This window comes from Canis lupus, chromosome 14 (genome assembly GCF_048164855.1).
Source record: "Canis lupus baileyi chromosome 14, mCanLup2.hap1, whole genome shotgun sequence".
In the NCBI taxonomy this organism is placed as follows: Eukaryota; Metazoa; Chordata; class Mammalia; order Carnivora; family Canidae; genus Canis; species Canis lupus.
In genome coordinates, this window is record NC_132851.1 from 23775577 (window position 1) to 23797807 (window position 22231).

At 43.8% G+C, this 22231-nt stretch overlaps 1 protein-coding gene across 2 annotated transcripts in view; it reads left to right on the forward strand.

The window, feature by feature from the left end:
- The window catches only part of NTAQ1 (N-terminal glutamine amidase 1), a 226724-nt gene that overhangs the window by 183282 nt on the left and 21211 nt on the right, over positions 1-22231 (forward strand). For both annotated transcript variants that reach the window (XM_072774389.1, XM_072774388.1), the window contains one exon: positions 4099-4211. In XM_072774389.1, coding sequence (XP_072630490.1) covers positions 4099-4211 — 113 coding nt within the window. The remainder of the gene's footprint in view (positions 1-4098; positions 4212-22231) is intronic.

The following is a 22231-nucleotide window of genomic DNA, read 5'->3' on the forward strand; positions in this document are numbered from 1 at the left end:
AAATTGTTGTCCATATTTCCGATTGCTTGCTTAAAAGATGCTTGGAAATGGAATTACTGGGTCAAAGGGAATGCCAGAGTAATTTTCAGAAGACTTCTACCAATTTATACTCTCAGCTGGTTTTTATAAAGCATGGGAATTTTACAGGCTCTATTTATGTGCCTTCGCAGATTCTAGTCTCCCAATTGCATCTCTCCCACCGTAGTCACTCAGACCCTGCTCCTCTTCCCCCATGCTTTCCCTGCTCTACTGGGAGTGACATTGGAGTCACTGTCATTCTACAACATGAAGTGTGTAGATGATGTACTAATGATTTCTCAAAGCTTGAGATGATGGTGTATTGTCTTACATTCTTTAAGGACTCCCAGATGCAGCCAGTGAAGAAGGAGGGAAGGTTCTTGTGCTAAAACAACAACAACAAAAACAACAAACTCACAAAATCCTAAATCTCACATACATATAGTTGTCCTAATTTGCAACCCCTCTCTCTCTATTTTCAAGTTCATCTGAGTAGTCAAAGATCAAAAAAGAAGAATGGCTGTCTTTCCTCATTTCTTTCCCTCCTTCCTTTTTCCCTTTCCTTCTTTCATTTATTCATTTACACACTGATTACCTATTAGATGCTGGGCTTTCTGCTAGGTGCTGAGGTTAAGAGACAGATGAGAACAGGTATGTCACTTAGAGTTCTTGTTACAGATCAGAAGCTGACTCTAGCTGAACTTATTGATAAAAAATATGTGTCAGAAGGATACTGGTCACTTCTCAGAGTTGATGTGAAGATGGAGAGCAGGGCTTGGGCAGCAGGTAGGGACCAAGGATGCCAGGCTGCTAAGAACACAGCCAAAGGCCTACCCCAGGGGCAGTCTGCTAGCTAGGATTCACTGCAGGCACCACTCTGCTGGGCAACCAACACCAATGTCTAGATCCTGAATAACTCTGAGTGAACCTGCCTCTAGTTCTCTAGGGTGGCATTCCTCCAGGTGGAGTCCACTGAGTGAGTGAGGCCAGGTCATATCACTTCAAGGGAGGGTATGTGTGGCTCCCTTGACTTCTAGAGGGGAAGTCAAGGGATGCTTCACACCATTTCTCCCTCAATTGAGGATTTTCCCAAACTAAGAAGGGAGTATTCCGATTCTGGAAATTGCCTCCCTCTTCTCCCTCCACACACACCCACACATGAATAAAGGTCAATATCTCAGGTCTTTGCCCTCACATGACTTGTTGTTTGGTTGGAGAAGCAGAAAGGTAAATAGATGACTATAATACAACAGGAATGACAAGTGCTACATTCCTCAGTCCAGGTGGGGAAAGAGAAAACTGAATAGGTGAGAGATAATAAGGAGACAGGGCTTGGAGATTCAAAGTGGGAAGCAATGGAGGGCAAAGGAGAATAGACATAACACAGAGATTTTGGGATTAAGCAAGAAAATGAATAGTGGAGTGAATCAGTGAAATGGAGAACACAGGTTTTAAATGGAAGATTGAGTGTTTGGTTTTATACTTGCTGAGCCTAAGAGAGCCCAAGTGGAAATGCCTAAAGGCTGCTGGAGGCAGGTTTATTAATTCTTAATTTATTTATTAAATCACCAGTTATGTTACAGGCACTGTTACAGGTTCTGGAGATGCAGCAGAGAACAAGAGGTGACCACTCTTGCTCCCGTGGAGCTTACATTCTAGGGGAGCTCAGGTCAAGAGCACAGGAGGGCTGGGTATCTAGATTTGGGGCTCATGCATGTGAGAGTGGTAATAGAAGCCTTGAGCATGGGTGGGGCTACCTGGAAGGGTGTGGAATGGAAGAGAAGAGGGCCTTGGATGGAACATGGGATACACAGGACTTAAGGAGAAAGAGACAACAATGGAATATGAGAAGGAGCAACCACCTTCCATCTGTGGCTTCTCTAGTTCTGAAAGCTGTGGGTGAGATCTGCTTGAAGTGTGTTAAAGGAGAAGCAATGCAAGTGTCCTGGGGCTTCCAGACAATGGCTGGTGTGGGGCAGCCTCTTCCAAGTTGCTGTGGTCTTCAGACGGACTTCAATATCAGCTCCCACTCTCCCTCCCTTCTCCTTTCCCCCAAACTTTGTCTTGCACAGAAAGTCTCCTTGTCTTCTCTGCAGCAGATGCTCTGATCTGTAGCAACACCTCATCAATCATTAGTAAAAAACCAGCTCCCTGCCTCAGGGATAACAGTTTTATAATGTGGCAAGTAGTTGGGGAGGTCCAATAGAAGATGGCAAAACTTGTGGAATGTGAAACTATCTTTATAACCTCCCATTTTGGATTTCCTCTTGGCTGCACTCATATCCACTTATCTCTCTCCATACCCTAGAGTACTTGGTGTACCAGTTCTGGAACTACTGGTATTTATCACTGTCCTGAGGAGTCCCATTGCATAAGTTCTCCTCAAAGAAGACATTGTCTTGATTGCTTCCCTGCCCTGGGGAGCTGCAGGCTGAGAAATGGACCGAACCTTCCCCTCAGTTACCATTCAGACTTCTGACATCTTAAAACTGCAAAGGTGTTTGGGGGTTGTATTAGCTGAGGTTCTCCAGAGAAACAGAACCAGTAGGATGTACAAATACATGCCTTTTTTTTAGGAATTGGCTCCTGCGATTGTGGAGGGCTGGTGAGTCCAAAATGAATCTGCAAGGTAGGCTGGCAGGCTGGAGACTCAGGGATGACATGCAATTCAATTCCAAAGGCTGTCTGCTGGAAGAATTCCCGTTCTCTCAGGGGAAGTTGATCTTTGTCTATTCATGCCTTCAACTGATTGGATGAGGCCCACCTACACGATGGAGAGCAATCTGCTTTATTCAAAGTCCACGGATTAAACATCTAAGATGCCCTCACAGAAACATACGGATTAATGTTTCCCCACACACCTGGGAACTGTGGTCCAGCCAGGTTGACACATAAGATTAACCATAACAGGAGTCATTGAGTCTAACACCCTCACTTGATGGGTGGGAAAATAGGGTTCAGGGATCCCTGGGTGGCGCAGCAGTTTGGCGCCTGCCTTTGGCCCAGGGCGCGATCCTGGAGACCCGGGATCGAATCCCACGTCGGGCTCCCGGTGCATGGAGCCTGCTTCTCCCTCTGCCTATGTCTCTGCCTGTCTCTCTCTCTCTCTCTCTCTCTCTCTCTCTCTGTGTGTGTGTGTGTGTGTGTGTGTGTGACTATCATAAATAAATAAAATTAAAAAAAAAAACTTTTGAAAATAGGGTTCAGGGAGGCACAACGATGTGCTTGGAATCATGCATCAGTGCAATGGAGGGGGGGCAGATGGAAATGTAGGTTTCCTGGCTGCAGTCCTCCACTCTTGTACTGAACCACTCACAAGGGTATCTAGGGGGGAAACCTGGCAAACAAGGAGACCGCTCATTGCTTTGGCACCAAATGAAGGCAATCTCACCACAGCAACATTAAATGTGTTGGACTGGCTTATTTATAGAGTTGCAGCATGCATTTTACAGGAGAATTTTTGAGGAAGCTCAGTCTTCCAGAATCCCTCAGCTTGGTCCTCAGTCTGAATTCCAGGAAACTAAGCAACTAAAACCTGAGAGTGTTTTTCTGGAGTGAATGCCTTTAATCAAACCATAAATCCCCTCTGTTGTGTATATCTCACTGTCTTCCTTGTTTACAAGGGGGAATTTTACAGTATAGTTTTGAGCCATATACCTTAATACATACTTGTCGGGTGTGAATAATGTAAAATCAGTCTTGACTTTCCAACCCAGGTTGGGAAGACAGGGTGTGATTCTTTACCATGGTCCCAACTCCTCTTCTGAATGGTGAATCTAAGTTCTGCCTCTTTTCTCCATGTAACCTACCAGGCACCTACTTCTCCACCAGAACCTTCTATTCTCTTCCCACACTGGGATCATACCAAGCCAGAAGGAATCATTGTCTCTAAGTTATCAAGGGAGTGGACTGAGAAGTACAGGGTCTGTTTATCTCCGTGTGAGAGAGCTGAACTTAGAAGCAACAGCCATTGTGTTGTATAATGATAATACCAATCACCTTTCATTGAGAAGCCACTAGGTACCAGCCACTGTGCTAAGCATTTTCTATGCATGTGTTCTCTCTCCTTTGTCTTCACAGGTAGTTGTGAAATCCAGTTCTTGAGATCAGGAGGGGATTTTTTCACTGAAGCAGAGCGGAATGCCCAGGATATAGCCAAGAATGGTGTTAATACAACCTATGAGAAATCTGAGGTATGGGGTTGGTCAAGGAGGCTGTAAATATGATGTTGTACTAGAGGCATCTCTGAGAAGCATTTTCTCAGCCATGCAGGGCTAAAGGCTCCCTTCATTTCCTGATTGCATTGGCATCCTTTGTAGAAGAGGACCCTACGAAAAATAAGAGAGGGACTCAACTTTACTGTGTAAGGCCTGGTCCAAAGTAATACCACTCATAAAACCCTTTTAGTACTCAGAGACATGAGTCCCTGCTCCAAGTCATGGAAGGGACAATTATGGGAGCCTGGAGTAAATGTAACAATAGATGATATCATTGAATCAATTAGGGATGATTTGGGCTGTGAGTGACATTTGATTAACAGTAGTTTAAGACTCAAGCATTTATTAGCTCACTTAAAAACTCTGGAGGGGGCACCTGGGTGGCTCAGTGGGTTGGTTGAGCCTGCGTTTGGCTCAGGTCATGATCCCAGGGTCCTGGGGTTGAGTTCCTCCTTGGGCTCCCTGCTCAGCAGGGAGTCTGCTTCTCCTTCTCCCTCTGCTCCTCCCCCTCCCTCTCATGCTTTCACTCTCTCTCTCTCTTTCAAATAAATAAATAAATAAATAAATAAATAAATAAATAAATAAATAAAATCTTAAAAAAAAAAAGAACTCTGGAAGAAGGCATTCTGAGATAGGTTTGTCAGCTCTGGGGTCTCATCAAAAATCTAGGATCATTTGACATTTTGCTTCCCTATCTTTAGCTTTTGAACATTGCCTTCATGCTCGCCACCTCACAGTTACAGCATGGCTACTATAGTTCCAGGCAAGACATCTGGATTCAAGGGAGAAAGATGAGAGAAAGTATATGTGTGTGCACAGGTGGGGAGGGGACACTTATGTGCATTATCTCATGGCTGTCCCCTTTATGGGGAAAGCAAAACAATTTCCAGAAGCCTCTCAGATGACTTCTTTTAATTTTTCGTTGGCCAGAATTTGTCCATTGGTCAGATGAATATTTCCAGGCACAAGAGAATCTGGGAAAGTGAGTATCTGGCAGAGAGGATTAGGATCATGATTATATCAGATCAACTTTAATTTATAGTCTGGGGGCAGGCACAGTGCTTTCTTGAACAAAACTGGGGTTCTGATAACAAGAAAGAAGGGTGTCTGTGTGGGAGTATCTTCCATAGTAATAACTAGTATCATCTCATGAAATCTTTACAATCATCTTTGCGTGGGAAATTATTGCTATCCCCATTTCACAGCAAGGAAGCTGAGAGTTAGGAAGGTGGTGATTTGTTTGAGGTCACACAAGATGTTGGGGTGTCCTTATGGGGTGTCTTCATGCCCTTAAGGACCATGCACTGCCTCTGTACTCCTCTTAATGCCTGCAGAGAGCTTGGCAAGCACTCACTAAAAGCTTGCTGGTTAAATAGTGGAATGATGGCATATCCATTTAAGGTAAGAGAGGCATGTATGGGGATCTTGTACTGGGAATATGGCATCAACAGACTTTTGTTTCACTGGAGAGAGAAGTTGCTTCCCTTGAGGAAGCTTCCCTGGACTTCATAGAAATAACTAGATAAGGACCCAATGAAAGGGTTTCTGGCTGTAAGCAGAGGTTCTGAGAGACACTCAGTGGATCCTGAGGCCACTCTGTATTTGCTGCTGCTGACTTCCTCACTAGTCCCAACGGCATAAGGGGACAATCTCCAGTGTGATCGACAACTCTGGAGAATTTCTGTTTAATTTGAAGGAAACTGTCATGTAGGAGAGGAATTGACTTCCTCTGGGTCCTTCCTGAGAAAAGAATTAGAATAAATCAGAATTAGAACCAGCTTTTCAAGAAGAAAAGTGTTTTGTTGGGCAAAAAGTATAGATTTTGGCAGCAGAAAGATCTGGTTTTGGATTTTACTGTTGGGAAGAGGAGGTGAAATAATGCATATAGGTGCTTAGGACAGCGTGAGACATAAATGCCCCCCGTCTTGAATCAAATTAAAGTTGTCCAAGTATAGACTAGAACACCAATGAGATTGAGATCTCCTTATTACCCAAGTACTCAAACATTTAACCCATTATTCAGGGTTAAATAGAGCAACAGCACCACCACCAACCAAATCAGCCAACATTTATTGAGTACTTATGCAAAGCAACTCTGTCTTTTACTGGATGTTTATTTTGTGCCAGGCACCACGCTATGCATTTTACATGAACTTTCTCACTTGATTCTTTTTTTTTTTTTTAAGATTTAATTTATTTATTCATGAGAGACACACAGAGAGAGGCAGAAATATAGGCAGAGGGAAAAGCAGGCTCCCCATGGGGAGCCTGATGCAGAACTCGATCCCAGGACCTTGGGATCACACCCTGAGCCTAGGGCAGATAGATGCTCAATTGCTGAGCCACCCAGGCGTCCCTTCTCACTTGATTCTTTACAGCAATTCCAAGAAGCAGATACTATTATTATCCCTATTATACAGCGGAGAAGAGATTAAAAGAGGCTAAGAAACCTGGCCAGAGTCAGCTGGTGATCGAGGTGGGTTTTCAAGGCCAGATCTGTCTCTTGCTTGGCTGCACTGTTAATCAGCAGCACACAGGGTTCTCTGAAAGGGACCCTTACTTAGATAAAGATCGTAAGAGATAGTGGTTCCCAGGCGTTCCTATGTCTTATCAGTTATTCTGTCAAACACCAGGAACCTATCAGGACAGATCTGAAAAGTCCAGTTTCCCCAAGGACCTTCATATCTTTATAGACATTAAAAAGTACATTTGAAAACAGATAAGATACTATGTGTCTTGTTGGAGTAAACTCTATTGCTATAGCTTTATTTTTTTATTTTATTTTTTTAAAGATTTTACTTATTTATTTATGAGAGACACGGAGAGAGAGGCAGAGACACAGGCAGAGGGAGACGCAGGCTCCATACAGGGAGCCCGACATGGGACTTGATCCCGGATCTCCAGGATCATGCCCCGGGCCGAAGGCCGTGCTAAACTGCTGAGTCACCCAGGGATCCCCTATTGCTATAGCTTTAAAACTCAAATGAAAAGAATAATTGTGTTGGTGGTTGAAGACAGTAATGAGAGCGAATGTGAAGTTTGCTACTGTCTGTGCTCTCTCCTTGCCCAGCAGCCACCCCCTTGTACCCTCTCCCTGTATTATACTCGCTGACAAAGCTCCAACTCTCCTCTGATTCTTAATCTGCATCAAGCAGCCAAACAAGTCTGGAGAAAAGCCAGTGTGTTGACCAGCCTCACCCTAAATTAGGAACCATAATTTTTAAGAGGGCCCTCCATCATACACAGCCATTCTTGTGTCAGTTTCCATCCCATTTGTCCAGATGGCTATTTGCCACTTTTGACTCCAATCTTGAACACCCCCTTTCTCACTCTCACTCTGACTGAGAAAATAGAAACAATTGCAGAACTTCCTCTTCTTTTCACCACAAAACCTATGACATCCTAGCTGTTGCTCCCATGTGCTCTGCCTTTGCTCCATATGGTCCTTGCTTCTTGGCCAAGGCACAGCCTTGCACTCATGCATTGACATCTGCTCCCAACACCTCCTTCAGAACTTAGCCTTTCCAACCATTCCCTCTTCCTTCTGGATCACAACATTTCCCCTTTCTCTTTGGATGATTTCCTTCGCCATACAGATACACCATAATACATACCATCTTAAAAAAGAAAAAAAAAAAAAGATTTCCCTTGATTCCTTGTCTATCTCCTGCTACATTTCTATTCTTCCCTGAACAAAAATTATGGGAATAGTTGTTAACCTTCGCTGCCTCCATTTTTTTCAGTTCCCATTCTCCTTTTTCCCTCATGGAGAAGTTCAGCTATTGCCAAGTAAAAAGTGAAGTGAAAGTGATGGAGTTGGGCTAGGTTAGCCTCAGTGGTCCCAGAGGCTCCACAAAGCAGTGACTTCTGACAGTGACCCATTCAGTGATGGCACAGGATGTGGCCAATCATAATCATGCTTAAGAAACGTTTTTGTTTAATGGCTCCTTCTCATTTCCTTTTTAAATAGCAAGATATAGTGAGCATGAGTCCTTAAAATCTCCACACAACACAACACATGCTGCTCTATACAAAGCGAACTTCATGTAACCAAAGTCCAGTCCAAAAAATAAGACATTGCGAACATGCAGACAATGGTTTCAGATATGACACTAATTCTTACTAGTTTTTGAGTCATGCTGTATACCTGCAATATACTGAGTTACCCCATACACCTGCAATATACTTCTCCCTTTCCAGGGCTGATTGTGTTTTTTTTTTTTTTTTTAGATTATTTATTTATTTTTTCACAAGAGAGTAGAGAGAGAGAGAGAGAGAGAGAGAGAGAGAGTCAGAGACCTACGCAGAGGGAGAAGCAGGATCCATGCAGGAGGTCCGATGTGGGACTTGACCCCTGGATTCCAGGATCACGCCCTGAGCCGAAGGCAGGTGCTCAACCCCTGAGCCACCCAGGCGTCCCACTAGGGCTGTTATTTGGTTTTTTTCATAATAGCTTCCTTGGTTTTCTTTCCTGAGTCTTATCATTTAGGTATGAGCCCTTTAAACTATACAATTTGGTTTTTCCTTTTTAAAAATTTTATACAAGTTGAGTTGTATTCTTTGTGTCTTATTTGTTTTAAATGCTCTCAGCATTTTACATTCATGGTGTTTTTTCCATGTTGTCTCTGGTAGTCTATTCGTTTTCATTGCTGCCTATTATCCCATCCTATAAATAGACTCTGATCTCTTATCTATTCTACTATTGATGAACATTGGGTTGTTTTCAGTTTGGGGCCATTATGAACATTCTTGTACATATTTTATGGTACGTGTGTGCTAGATGGTAGATCTTAGAAATGGAATTTCTGGATTATGTGCTATGTGAATCCATAGCTTTGCTAGTAATGCAAACTTTCCTCCACCCTTTCTTTCTTGAAACTGCTCTTTTAAGAATATTTTTGATCAAGGGATCCCTGAGTGGCGCAGCAGTTTGGCGCCTGCCTTTGGCCCAGGGTGCGATCCTGGAGACCCGGGATCGAGTCCCACATCAGGCTCCCGGTGCATGGAGCCTGCTTCTCCCTCTGCCTGTGTCTCTGCCTCTCTCTCTCTCTCTCTGTCTCTCTCTCTCACTGTGTGCCTATCATAAATAAATAAATAAAAAATTTAAAAAAAAAAGAATATTTTTTATCTTAAAACACTCTCTTCAGGGTCACCAGCCCCTCAACATTGCCTAATCTAGTGGTCAATTCTGAGTCTTCATCTTGACCTATTAGCAGCTTTTGACACAAACGCATCCATTACCTGGACTCTGGCTGATTCTTTTGTCTATTTGCTGGACCAACCTCCTGTTCCCAACTTGTAAAGTCCCATGTTGGGAATGTGAGGCTAGTGTTGTCTATTCCTCCAATTATTTAAGGAAGCTAGAAATCTTGTGTTTGCGTGAAATTTCTCAATTTTTAATATTGGAAATGAACTTACAAAATTTTAAAAACACTACCAGGCCAAACAAAATATATCTGTTGGCCAAGGGCCTCTTTAAAGTAACTAGAAGAAAGGGACAGAGAAGATGTGGTCGTATGGGTAAGAGAAGAACCAGGAGATTTTAGTGTCATGAAAATCAAGGGAATGGGGAGTTTCTAGGAAGAGGCAGAGTCAAATATGGGAGGGCGGTTGAGTCAGGTAAGGCCAGGGGATCTCATATTTAGGAGGACACTGGGGATTGAATCAAAAATGGGTTCAGTGGCAGTTAGGACATATAGAATCCAGACTGAAGCATGTTTAGGGGTAAATGGGTGGCAAGTAAGGAAGGCATCAAAGTGTCCATATCAGTTAGAATGTTTTTGGCTATAAACAATAGAAAACCTTATTTAAAATGCCTTTAAAAATGAAGGATACATATTAACTCCTATAACAAAAGTCCTAAAAAGGGACCATTTATAGATTGGTTAATTTGACGGCTCCATGTTGTGATTGTCGACACAGATTTTGTCTATCTTTTGGCTTTGCTACCCTTAAAGCATGTCACTCAATCCAACTGACATCCGTGTTGCAAGATGGACACCAGTTTCAAAAGACACATCCATATTCACCAATAGTCAGAAGCAGAAATACAGTGTCTCTTCCTTGTGTGTCTTTTTAAGAACTGAAAGATTTTTTTCCATAAGCCACCCCCTCCTCAGCTGATGTCCCTCCGTATCTCATTGGTCAGAATTATGGCCCATGGCTAAACCAAAACCGGCAATGGCCATATGACACCCTGATCTGCTTGAACAAATCCTGACTCCTGGCTTGGGCTTGCCTCCCCTGCCATCTGGGTACTATGAGGAGGGGAAGGGGAATGTGGCTGCTGTGTAGATGGGTTCTCCCAAGGTCTTAATGGGACTTTTATGAGTCAAGGGAATGATTTTTATAGCATATGTTGAGCTTGGGAGGAGTTATTTTGAGGTAGAATTGGGAATACCCTTTTGTCTACCTCAGTTCACACCATTTGTTGTGGTAGGGTGGCTTCCTCCACCTTTTCATTAGGCTAATTCCTGGAGACCTAGCAAAATAAGCAAATGGCACATTTTATTTTATTTAAAAACTGGCTTTTCCAGTCCATACTCACATGTGTTTTATCTCCTTGAATTGTCTGTGGATGGTGGCAGTCTGATTAAAATGTTCTTCCTAATGATTCATTCTTGGTTGGTGGGTGGGTAGGGGGATGGTATGTCTACCACAAAGAAGGTCAAATGCAGCCAAGTAGGATGTGTTTGTTCCTTTCCAAGCTTGCAAAGGGAAATGAAAAGCTAAGGACCATTGTTTTGGGAGAACCAGTCTCCGAATCCTAGTTCACAAGGAAGAGAAAGCTTTTTATTTTATTTTTTTTAAAGAATAGATTGGTCCCAGGTGTTTTCCACGTTTTTGAAACTGACTAAATAATTTCTCTGCTACCGAGAGAGCTACCCTGTTGCTTTAGTTTAGAAGCTTCCCTACCTTCCTTAGATTTGGAACTGATCTCTGGTAGGAGTGCTTTTCACTTTGCTCTCCGACTGGGGATATTTGTTTTAAAATTCACACCTATGAACCCTAAGTAACCTGCAGCCTGAGCCCAGATCATCTGAACTCTGAACCCCAGGTCACCTGTACCCTAAACCCCAGGTCACCCATACTCTGAATTCCAGGTCACCTGTACTCTGGGACCACTTTCTGCCTTGAAAGGAAGGTTAAAAGATTCTCTAGGCTCAAGCTTTGCTATAGCCCTTGGCCTTTGTCCATATTGTTTCTCTGCTTGGAATGCCTGTCCCTCTATTTGGAGATATACTCTCTGACTCATCCTTCAAGGCAAGGTCTCTTCAAATAAATTTGCTTTTTGCATACTCTATCAAGGTACCTGGCCTAGAGGGTGAGTGGCACCTGAAATCCAGCTCATGTTCCTCTCACCAAGCACTGACTCTGTGTCAACCCAGAAGTGGGGGTCTTTTTCTCTTTTTAATTTGTCTCCCTAAAGAGGTATCTTTTTCAAATTTGTTCAAAGGCATCATCTAGACCAACTGGAGCTTTGTAGATTGACCTCCAACATTGTCCCCTTGCACTGAGCCTTCCCTAACTGTCAGGTAGAGGATACTTCTGTGCTTCTACATCATTTGCTCACTCCTGGATCAGAGTCCTTAGCAAGCTGACTGATTTAGTGTATACCCTTGTGTCTGTCTTATTCATCATGGCATACGCAGCTCCTAAAATGTGGCTGGGACAATAAGAGTTAGCTTCATACTTGAAATCATTGTCTGTATATCTCTAATTACTGATGCAGGGACTTAGATGCTTGACTCTTTAAAATCCCATCTTGTTATATCTTGGCCTGACTATGACCCCTCCCTCAACCTCCTCCTCTACTCTGGTATGCTTCAGTTCTGTGGAAACTGTGTTCTTAAGCTGACACCTAAGAACTTGACCAGACCGGCCCCTTAGCCTGTAGGCATTCAGGATATAGAATGAGCATGACCTGGGACATCATAATGCGGATGAATGATACAGGAAGGCTTCCCTGGCTTCCCATTCCCTTCCATGAAACAAATCTGGATCAGATATTTTTCTTCTGGGCTCCATAACACCTGGTCCTTACCTATTATAGTGTTTTACAATCATATATGTAATAGGCAAGGACTTTTTTTTATTGAAGTAGTAACTGATCTATAACATTGTATTAATTTCAGGTGTGTAACAGGATTCACTATTTGTATACATTACGAAATGATCACCACAATAAATGCAGTCAACATTCATCACCTTACACAGTTTTTTTTCCTTTTTTTTTTTCAGTTTTTTTCTTGTGATGAGAACTTTTAAGATCTACTCTGTTACCAACTTTCAAATATATGGTACAGCATTAACTATAGTTGCCCTGCTTTAAGTTGTATCTTATTTATTTATTTATTTATTTATTTATTTATTTATTTATTTATAATTTAGAGAGACTGCTACTCTTTTTTGTCTCATGAAGGATCACCAGGGTTGTTCATGTGAATACAAAGCTAGTGGACACCCTTGGTCCAAAGAGCAGGACATGTTAGCAAAAGCCATCTCTTTCCTAGGACACAAAGCTCTGGGGGAGGAGATGAGTGACCTATTTGAGGAATGAATGTGGGCCTGAGGGAGGGAAGGGGCTGACACCCCAACTTCTGAAGTCTTGAGACTGGAAGTTAGGGAGCTCTCTCAGGATAGACTGGGATGGCTCTGATCAAAGAAAGCTTGTGACAGGGAAGGAAAGGGTCAAGAGGGCATCTAGGCTGGGCCTCCAGCTACATACAGGATCTGAGGATTGGTGGGGGAGGACTGGATCAGCACTGTCAGTGGGTGATGCTGGAAGTTTCTCTAGATGGAACAACCTGGGCCAGCCCTGAGTTTAGGCTGTGGAGAACGGTGGCTTAGCAGAGGTATGGAAACCACAGGGAGGCACCTGCTCAGAGGGGCACCCTGTGGGGTGGGCAGCATCTGTGAGTGCAGTCCTGTGACAGCACAGCAGCACCATCTGTTCAGCTGTGTGGGCCCCGCGGTCCACAGCAACACCGGAAGGAGTGGGAAGTGGAGGGACCAGCTTCAATTCTCTGCTTGATATGGAAAAAGGATGGATCCTGCCAGCAAGATCCTGCTTCTCCCCACCCCCAACCCCTTTGGACTGCATCACCAGAGTCATGTCCTGAAGAAGGAGATTGCAGACTTTCTGCCAATATTGGCAAGGGGGGGCTGAGTTACTTATAGGAAAAATAAAAGCAAATGAGAACATTTGACCCTAAGTTGATGAAGCAAGTTATACTGAATAGAGGTGCACATATTTATAATTACCTGCTTCTGGGTCTTTTTCCTCCAGTAGGCTAAGAGTTTGGAAAGGCAGGAATCATGTCATTCACATCTCTGAATCCCAGCACCCAGTGTGGCGCTTGCCCCTTAGTAGGCCTGAGCTTAATTAGTAAATGGTTAGTTGATTTTTGCAGATTTAAAGCCAGTGTAATTTAAGGCCGAGGATAATAACATAGGAATGCACCACCTGTGTGCCAGGTGCTTGTAGGTCCTACAGAGAATACAGAGGTAAACCAGCTCTAGTTCTTAACACAGACTCTCCCTACTGAAGCGTGATAAGACCTATAGAAACAAATCAAATTAAGTTTTATGGAACATAACAGGGACTTATGGAAGCTTTTTTTAAAAAAGATTTTATTTATTTATTCATGAGAGACACAGAAAGAGGAAGAGACATAGGCAGAGGGAGAAGCGATTCTCACAGAGAACCTGATGCAGGACTCAATCCCAGGACACAGGGATCACACCTTAAGCCAAAAGCAGATGCTCAACCACTGAACCACCCCGGTGCCCTTGGAAGCTTTTGAAACTAGGATGAACCTAATTTCAACATGTGGAGATGAAGAGCATTTCAGGCAAGGAAATGGGCAAGCAAAGGCATGAAGATACTATTTTTTCAGAGGTATTTATTTTTTTTATTATTTAAAAAATTCTTTAAAAAGATCTTATTTATTCGTTGGAGACAGAGAGATAGAGAGAAAGAGCATGAGCGGGGGAGAGGCAGAGGGAGAAGCAGACTCCCCGCTGAACTCCCCGCTGAACAGGGAGACCGATGTGGGGCTCGATCCCAGGACCCAGAGATCATGACCTGAGCTGAAGGCAGGTGCTTAGCTGACTAAGCCACCAAGGTGCCCCCATTCAGAGGCATTTAAAATGAAGAAAGAAAGGCCGGTGGCAAAATGCTGTAACTGGCTCACAAATAGACTAGTTGGGAGAAACACTAGAATAATTGCCGGAAAAAGAGGGTGTATGAATCAAGAAGCTAAGCTAAGTTATGCTGCAGTAACAAACAACCCCAAATTTTAGTGGCTTATAATAACAAAGGCTTTTTTCTTTTCTTTTTTATTTTTTAAGATTTTATTTATTTATTGGGGAGAGAGAGAGCACGTGAGAGAGGGAGAGCACAAGCCGGGAGGAGGAGCATAGGGAGAGGGAGAAGCAGACTCCCCACTGAGCGGGAAGCCAAAGGTGGGGCTCAATCCCAGAACCCTGGAATTGTGACCTGAGCTGAAAGCAGATGCTTAACTGACTGAGCCACCCACATGCCCCTGTTACATGTCTGCTGTGGGTCACCTGGGGACTTGGCGTCCTGCCTTTCAGGATGGCAGAGAAGTCACTAGTTTGAGCACAGGAAATCAATGAAGCAGAAGGAAAGTGGACTCTGGAGAGTCTCATCTTGTAATGTCTGCTGGATCACATCACTTCTGGTTACATCTGACTGTCTGGAACTGGTCACATGACTCTACTGCCCACAAGGTGGCCAGGAAGTACATTCCTGCCATGAATCCAGAAGGTGGAGAGCTGGAGATATCTGGTGAGCAGCACTAATTTTTACCCCAGATGGCAAGATTGAACCCACTTGAGAGGGTAGGATCATGGGCCTGCAATTCATTCTCCATTGGTGGGCTGGTAATGGTGGCAGGTATGTGTGTGTTGAGGGGGTATAGTGTACAAGTGTATGTGGGGGGGGAGACTTGTCTATTTTTTAATTTTTAAAGATTTTACAGTTCCTTATTATGTTATATTTCTGTACCAATAGCTAACCAATACACCTGACTTGGTTTTCTTATTCATGGCCTTTCCTCATCTGAACTTACGCAATATTTTCAGCATCCCCTCCCTCTTTCCCTTCCTCTGTCTTTCCTTCCATTATTTATTCAAACAAACTTTTTATTCTGGAATAATTTTAGATTTACAGGAAAGTTGCAAAGATAGTACAGAGAATTCCAATATACCCCTCACCCAGTTTCAGTTTCCCCTAATGTCATCTTACAATTCTGTGATATTCTTTAGGTTTTAAACCCCTTGAGGACTACAGCCTGCCTGACCTAGTATTCCGCTGATGTTTCTCAGAGAACTGTGGCTTGTGGTGGTCCTAGCTTGAAGGTTTAAGCATATTTTCTTTTGATTACAGCCATGTCTGGGCTTGTCCAGAGGCCAGTAAGGCTAGTCTTCCACAGGTCTGTGAGTAGGAGGGATTGAGGGGCACTTTGGGAATGAGAGAGATGGAGGTGGAGGCGGCCAAACAGTTGGTTCAAAGGCCACGTGTTGGTGTTGGAAGGTAGGAGGCTTTTGAGCTCAGCAGGAAGTATGTGGTTCAAGAGCTGTCTCTCTCTGGCTCTTTGACGAGGGGGAGGGGGGTGATTACATGATGGAGTCAGAATGTGACCCAATGAAGAACAGTGAGCACAAATGCTGTAAGTCCTCTGTGAGGCAGAACTCAGTGGGGCATGGAAGTGGTGAGGGTGAGAGGACATTATGCATCTGAGAGGCAGCAGGAGGGGGTGGCCTGAGCAGAGGGCTAGACCAGCTTGCATTCTGGATGGAGCCGGAGCTCTGGGGCCTTGGCCTTGGCTTTGGCTGTAGACAGAGCCCATGTGAGAGCTCGGAAGACAACATTCTCTAGTTCATGTGAGCATGTTCTTGAGGACAGTTTGGGAAAGAGCTGGGTGGAGGTGGTAGTTTTAAGAGTCACAGATTTCCCCCATGGTCTGTGTTGTTATTATCATTGAGACAGTGTTGTCCTCTCCAGGCAGGTTGGCTGAGAAAATATAAGTGACGTGTGTTGGGCTCTGGATACTTGGTAAATATTACTGACTCATTTCCCATCACCCTCTCAAGTAAGGGAAAGTCCCCAGAGGTCAAGGCCCAAAGGGATGAGTGTTTTCTTAGCCTGGACTCCTCAAAGATACAAGTCACCTGCTTGAGACAGTTGGGCATCTGAAGGCCAATGATAGGCACCAGTGGTCTGACCCCGAGGCTCTCAGCTGAGATGAGGGGCTTTCATGTGGGAAGGGAACACCAGGCCCACTCAAAGGAGGAGCTCAGGGAGTGGGGAGGTTTGCTGAACACCACCCTCAGGAATGAAAACTGAGATCCAAAGCTTCCAGGGACTTTCAGGGACTATCCCAAAGAGGAGTCAGGATGGGAGCCTAAGAACTGGGTGGAATTCTATATATTTTAGAAGATCATCTGTATTGTTGTCTGTTGCTTAGTGAGGCTGTAGGTTTGTCTTCGGGAGCAGCAAGACGCTGGGACACAAACCCACTCTCAGGAGAAGGAGAACCTGTAGGGTTAACTGTGGAGCAGCAGTGTGAATGAAAGAAGTCCCAGGGGCTGGACAGGAAATGCTGGGTCAGGCAAAGAACTGACTTTGAGGCTCTTCCTTCCTTGCAGGAGAGTGGCTGTGTTGATCTGCAGCAACTCAATTAGAGTCAGAGCTCCAATCTCTGCTCCCAGCCTATTCATTCTGATAAGTTATGCCATCTTGATCAAGGGCGTCACCATCTCCTGGTATCTTGGACTGGAAAACTGAGCTGCTTTTGTGCTGTGCCCTTCAGTACATGATGCATAAATTTGCTCTGAGGGCCAAATATGCTGTGTGCTATTCTGGGTGCCTTACAGGTATTTTTGTATTACTCCTCATAATAATCCAGTGAGATGGGTATTATTACCCTTATTTTACAAATGATGAAACTACTGCTAACAGCTTAGGTAGATGCTTCAGTCTTAAAACTATTATGTCCAACATCAGAACTCAAATTCTTCCCACAGTCCCTGTGCTTCTCCTCAGCATTCACTGTCTTTTTCATCCTATGAGATCAATGTTTCTCACTATCTGACTCAGAATCATTTTGGCTACTTTTTGGAAGAATCACTGATGGAATCCAGACCTATCAGTCTCTGGGAGTGGAGCCCATCACCCCTTGCCTATGTAGCAAGTTCTGCAGGTGTTTCTGATGTCATTTGTGCTGAGGTTCCCCTCCTATGGCCAGTGGACAACTCTGAGACTGGTCTGATTTCTAGGATTCCTCTCAAAATTTTTGCCATATCCTCCGTATCCTGTTGCAAGGGAAGAATGAGAGAGATGAGCCATGAGTTGGCACTCTAGGGGTGGCCCTAAGTTGGAACACACAGAAGTGGAGCTATGGGGTCATCCAGATGAGACATTGGTACATGGGGTGATGGCTTCCGTACCATCTGGAGACCATCTTTGTTGACCATTGTCACTGTTTAGAGATGATCCCCACAAACTTCAGTGTGCTTTGGGGATTCTTCCAAAGAGCAAACTTTGGTCCACAGATGTGGCTATTAAAGTCAACTATGGAGATTTTTTGTTTACTGTTGGCCACAATGCAGTTGTGAAGTGCTTTACATGTATCACCTAACAAGGCTATGAAGTACATATTATTATTTTCTCATTTGGTTGGTTGATCTAGAAACTGAGGTTGGAGAAAAAATTGAGTTACTTGCTTAAAGTCCAATAGCTCATAGCTATTGGAGTCAGAATTCAAATCTAGCCCATGGTACATAATGTTTAGTAGCTGTTTGACTGCTTCACGATACCAAGTCTTGGGCTCAATGAGGTCAACTATCTCCTGATAGTTTTGGCTGAATAGATCAACTGACCTTTCAGCTATTTGGCACTTATATTTAGTTGAGTCTGATGCTCTGCTATGTGCTGTGGGGTCCCCAAAGGGTAAGAAGAGTTACTTTATCCCAGAGACTCACAGTGTAATTAAGAAAATGAGACATTTGCAAGAAACTGTAATAACTCAAATGGGCTTGCTGGAAGTTTTGCTCTGTGAGCCTGTGTGTGTGTGTGTGTGTGTGTGTGTGTGTGTGTGTAATGGGAGAAAGGGTATGAGAAGAGAAGAAGGTATCACTATGGGGGAGGGGAAGTGATGTGGCTGCAGAACCTGGTTCAGAGGGCACAGGGATCTCGGGGTCCTGCCTGGTGGGTGAGGTAAGAGGATTCTATGTGTGGAGCTGATGTTCAAAGTCAGGTGCAGCATGTTAGAATATCTGGGGAACTTTTTAAAAATACCAGTGCCTGGGCCCTGCCTAAAGAAACTGATTTAATTGGGCCAAGTCGGGAATTGGAGATAGATGAGGAGTTTTTGGAAGCCTCCTTTGTGATTCTAATGCATATCTGGACCAAGAAGTGGGCAAATGCATACTTTTCTAGCATTTCATGGGCTCTCCCCTGTTTTGAATCCAAGCCACAGGTCTTTCAACAGACTTCTTGGTGGCTGGGCCTCCTTGTTCTCTCTTTCCTGTGACTGAGAGGTCAGATGACCATGTATATGCCTGTGAGGAGAGGCCACCACCTGTTGCTGTAAATCTGGTGCAATTTCATCATCTCTTTGCCCCATGTATTTTCAGTATCTTATAACTACATCTGGATGGGTAGTCTGTTGTTTTCTACTTTATAGCAGATTGTGCAGTCACAAGGGGATGGGTGCTGTGGGACTGCTGGGGCTTTTGCCCTGTAAATATAGGCTGGGTGAGTTTATTTATAGGAAATTATGATGGTTACCTCTGACTGTTATTGACCAGAGCAGGTTTTTACATGTCTCATTTGCCCTTTAATTTGTTGTTGGGGAAAGACTTTTAAATAAATCACTTTTGTAAAGGCCAAGTTAATTCTAACTACTTTAGAGAAATTCCCCTATGTGGGAGCTTCAGCGAGGTCAAAGGGAATGGTCAGAACCCACCCTCCCCCCTTCCAAGAGCAATTAGAAAGATGGAAGATCTGGGAGAGAAAAGCTTTGTTGATGTATTTGACAATGCATGAAGGCAGTGGTCTTCAATCTTGGCTGCACACTAAAATCTTCCAGGGAGCTTAAACATCAAAAACAAAGACAACAGAAAACCCAAATCTCAAGCTGTACCCTGGAACAATTGAATAAGAGTCTCTGGGACATGAGACTTGACATCAATATTTTTTAAAGCCTCAGATGATTTCGATGTACAGCCAAGGTTAAGAACCGCTGTGTGAGGGGATAAGAGAGGCTTAATAAATAAGAGGGTGACCCAGTAAGCTGCAAGGAAAAAAGAAAAGTAAGACGTCAAGGTTAGAGACTAGTCACATACAGCAGCTTTGGAATGTAACAGTTAAGTCCAGCCAGCTCCAAGAACTCAGCTTAGCCTTAAGAAACTTATGGCCAATCTCCAAACATCCTTGCAATCCCCAGTTCACGAGCCATTTGCATCACGAGGCTCACGGTCCATGTGAGGGCTGATGATGAGAGCAACACCACACTTCTTCCGTGCCCCTTGGCCCAGGGAGGAGGGGTGAGGGGACTACAATCAAGATCATTCTGGTTCTTTATGCAGCCAGCAATCCCAATGGATAGCTGCCAAAGAGGGTTAGGAGAATGCAGGGGGTGAGGAGGGTGTGATTGCTCTTCAGAGGTAGGGCTGATAGACCCTGACGGAAGGACCAAGGGACACAGACAAGAGGAAAATCCATCACCCAAGGTTCTAGTGCACCGGTGTGGTCTTTGGGTCAGAATGTAAGCAATCACCCAGGGGCACTTTTATTTTATTTTATTTTATTTTATTTTATTTTATTTTTTATTTTATTTCATTTTATTATTTTATTAATTAATTAATTTTTTTTCAGAAACACTTTTTAAAAGATGTTTTGTTTTGAGATCATTTCAAAGGTACAGAAGAATTGCAAGATTCCCCTACAAAGAACTCCCACACCATTAGCTTGGACTCACTAATTATTAACTTGTAACCACATTGACTTTATCATGTCTCTGTCAAGATGTATACATATTTTTCTGAACCTTTGCCCCTAAGCACTTCAGCACATATTTCCTATGAACAAGGACTTTTTCTTACAGAGCCACAGAACTGGGAGATAAATGAAGACCCACCAAATGAGAAAAGCAAAGGCTATTTATTCTGAGTTGGCTACCACAAGGGAGTTGACCACCATCATTTGAATCTTGGCAGAGATTCAAAGGCAGTCAGAGGAATGAGAAGGATTCAAGTGTGCCCTGACTGAAGGCTGTTGGCACAGGAATCTGGAGGTGGGCTAACTAGATGTGGGGAATCCGTGTGATTGGTCAAGGATGCTTGTTTGACTTTCCCTGGTCGGTCCAAAGTTGGAAGCAGGGACAAAAATCAGGGAAGCTGTCAGTTATTAATCATGTCCTAGCCACTATGGGCCAACTGTTACAGAAGTTATTGTTAGGTTTCCTGGATCGCCACTGGAGATGGATATGGCTTCCTGCAAGTCTAACTTATAGGGCTGTTTATTGTAGATAAGGGGTTGGTTTCCTGGGCAGATTGCTGTAGGTTGTTGGTCAGAGTTCTATTTTTACGTACAGTCTAGCCACTGTCTATATATTCATTCTCAGAATATAATGATCAACTTCAGATTTTTAAAGATTTTATTTATTTATTATTCACAAGAGACACACAAAGAGAAGCAGAGACACAGGCAGAGGGAGAAGCAGGCTCCATGCAGGGAGCCCGCTGTGAGGCTCGATCCTGGGACTCCAGGATTACGCCCTGAACCAAAGGCAGATACTCAACCGCTGAGCCACCCAGGTCTCGCAACTTCAGATTTAACTCTGGGGTAAAACACTGTTATCTAGAATATACTGTATATTAAAATTTTGTCAGTTGCCCTAATCAAATCCTTTATGGCAATTTCCCCTTCTGATCCAAAATGCAGCAGAAGATGATGCACTGCATTTAGTGGTCATGCCTCTTTAATCCTTTTTAATCTGGAACAGCTCCTTAGCTCTTTTTTTTTTTTTTTTCTTTTTTAAATCTTTCATGACCCTGACTTTTGGGAAGTGGTGGGGAGACCCCTGAAGAAATGCATATATCCCAGCTGACTGTGACAATGTGTCCACAGCTGGTGCCCCTCCACTGCTTGCTCCTCAATCCTGTCCTAGAGACTCCGGGAATTGTTTGGGTATATGCAGCTCAGGTAACCAGATAATTAGCCCCTTTAGTGAGGACATGGAAAGTCACGTCTCCATGTAGGGCAGAGGAGAAACTTGTAAACAGAGAGTGGTACCCATGGTCATGTCCTTTAGCAGCTAATCCTTTGCAAGGCCAAGAGCATTTGTGAAACATGTCTGGTTCCGTTTGGGGCAATATGTTCTTTCACTAGCTCAGTCTCCCACTGTATTTTGTATATGTAGACACTGGGTTTTCCCTCTTCTTTCCTCTCTTCTCTCCTTCCTGCTCCAGTGTCCCATTTCTTCAAAGATGCCAGAAACAATTTCCAGGCCCCCAAGGTGGGGGGGAGGTGAGGCTGCTGTTCCTGCAAGATGGGGTACAGTGGCAGCCATCTGTCCCAGGACAGTTGAAATTGGCCTGTTTTTTTTTTTTTAAAGAACATCAGGGACACAGAGAAGGTTTTGTTTGGGGCCTGAATAGCTTTGGGGGCAGGCCTGCCACTCTGAAAACATTCACCTCTCAGTCACTCCAAGCTGCTGTCAAAGAGTGATTTCTGGATCTGTCAACAGCTTGGATCGTAGTTAAAATTCCCTCTTTCTTCATCCCTGCTAATACATTGAGCAATAACAAGCTTTTATTTATGGGGAATTGTGCTAAAATAAGTGTACTCTATGTAGCAGTGAGATTACAGTCTTTGGTTTTGATTGTCTGGCTTACCTCTGTTCTTTGCCATCTAGCCGTGTGGCCTTGGGCGAAGTGCTTAGCTTCAGAGTCCTCAGCAGTGA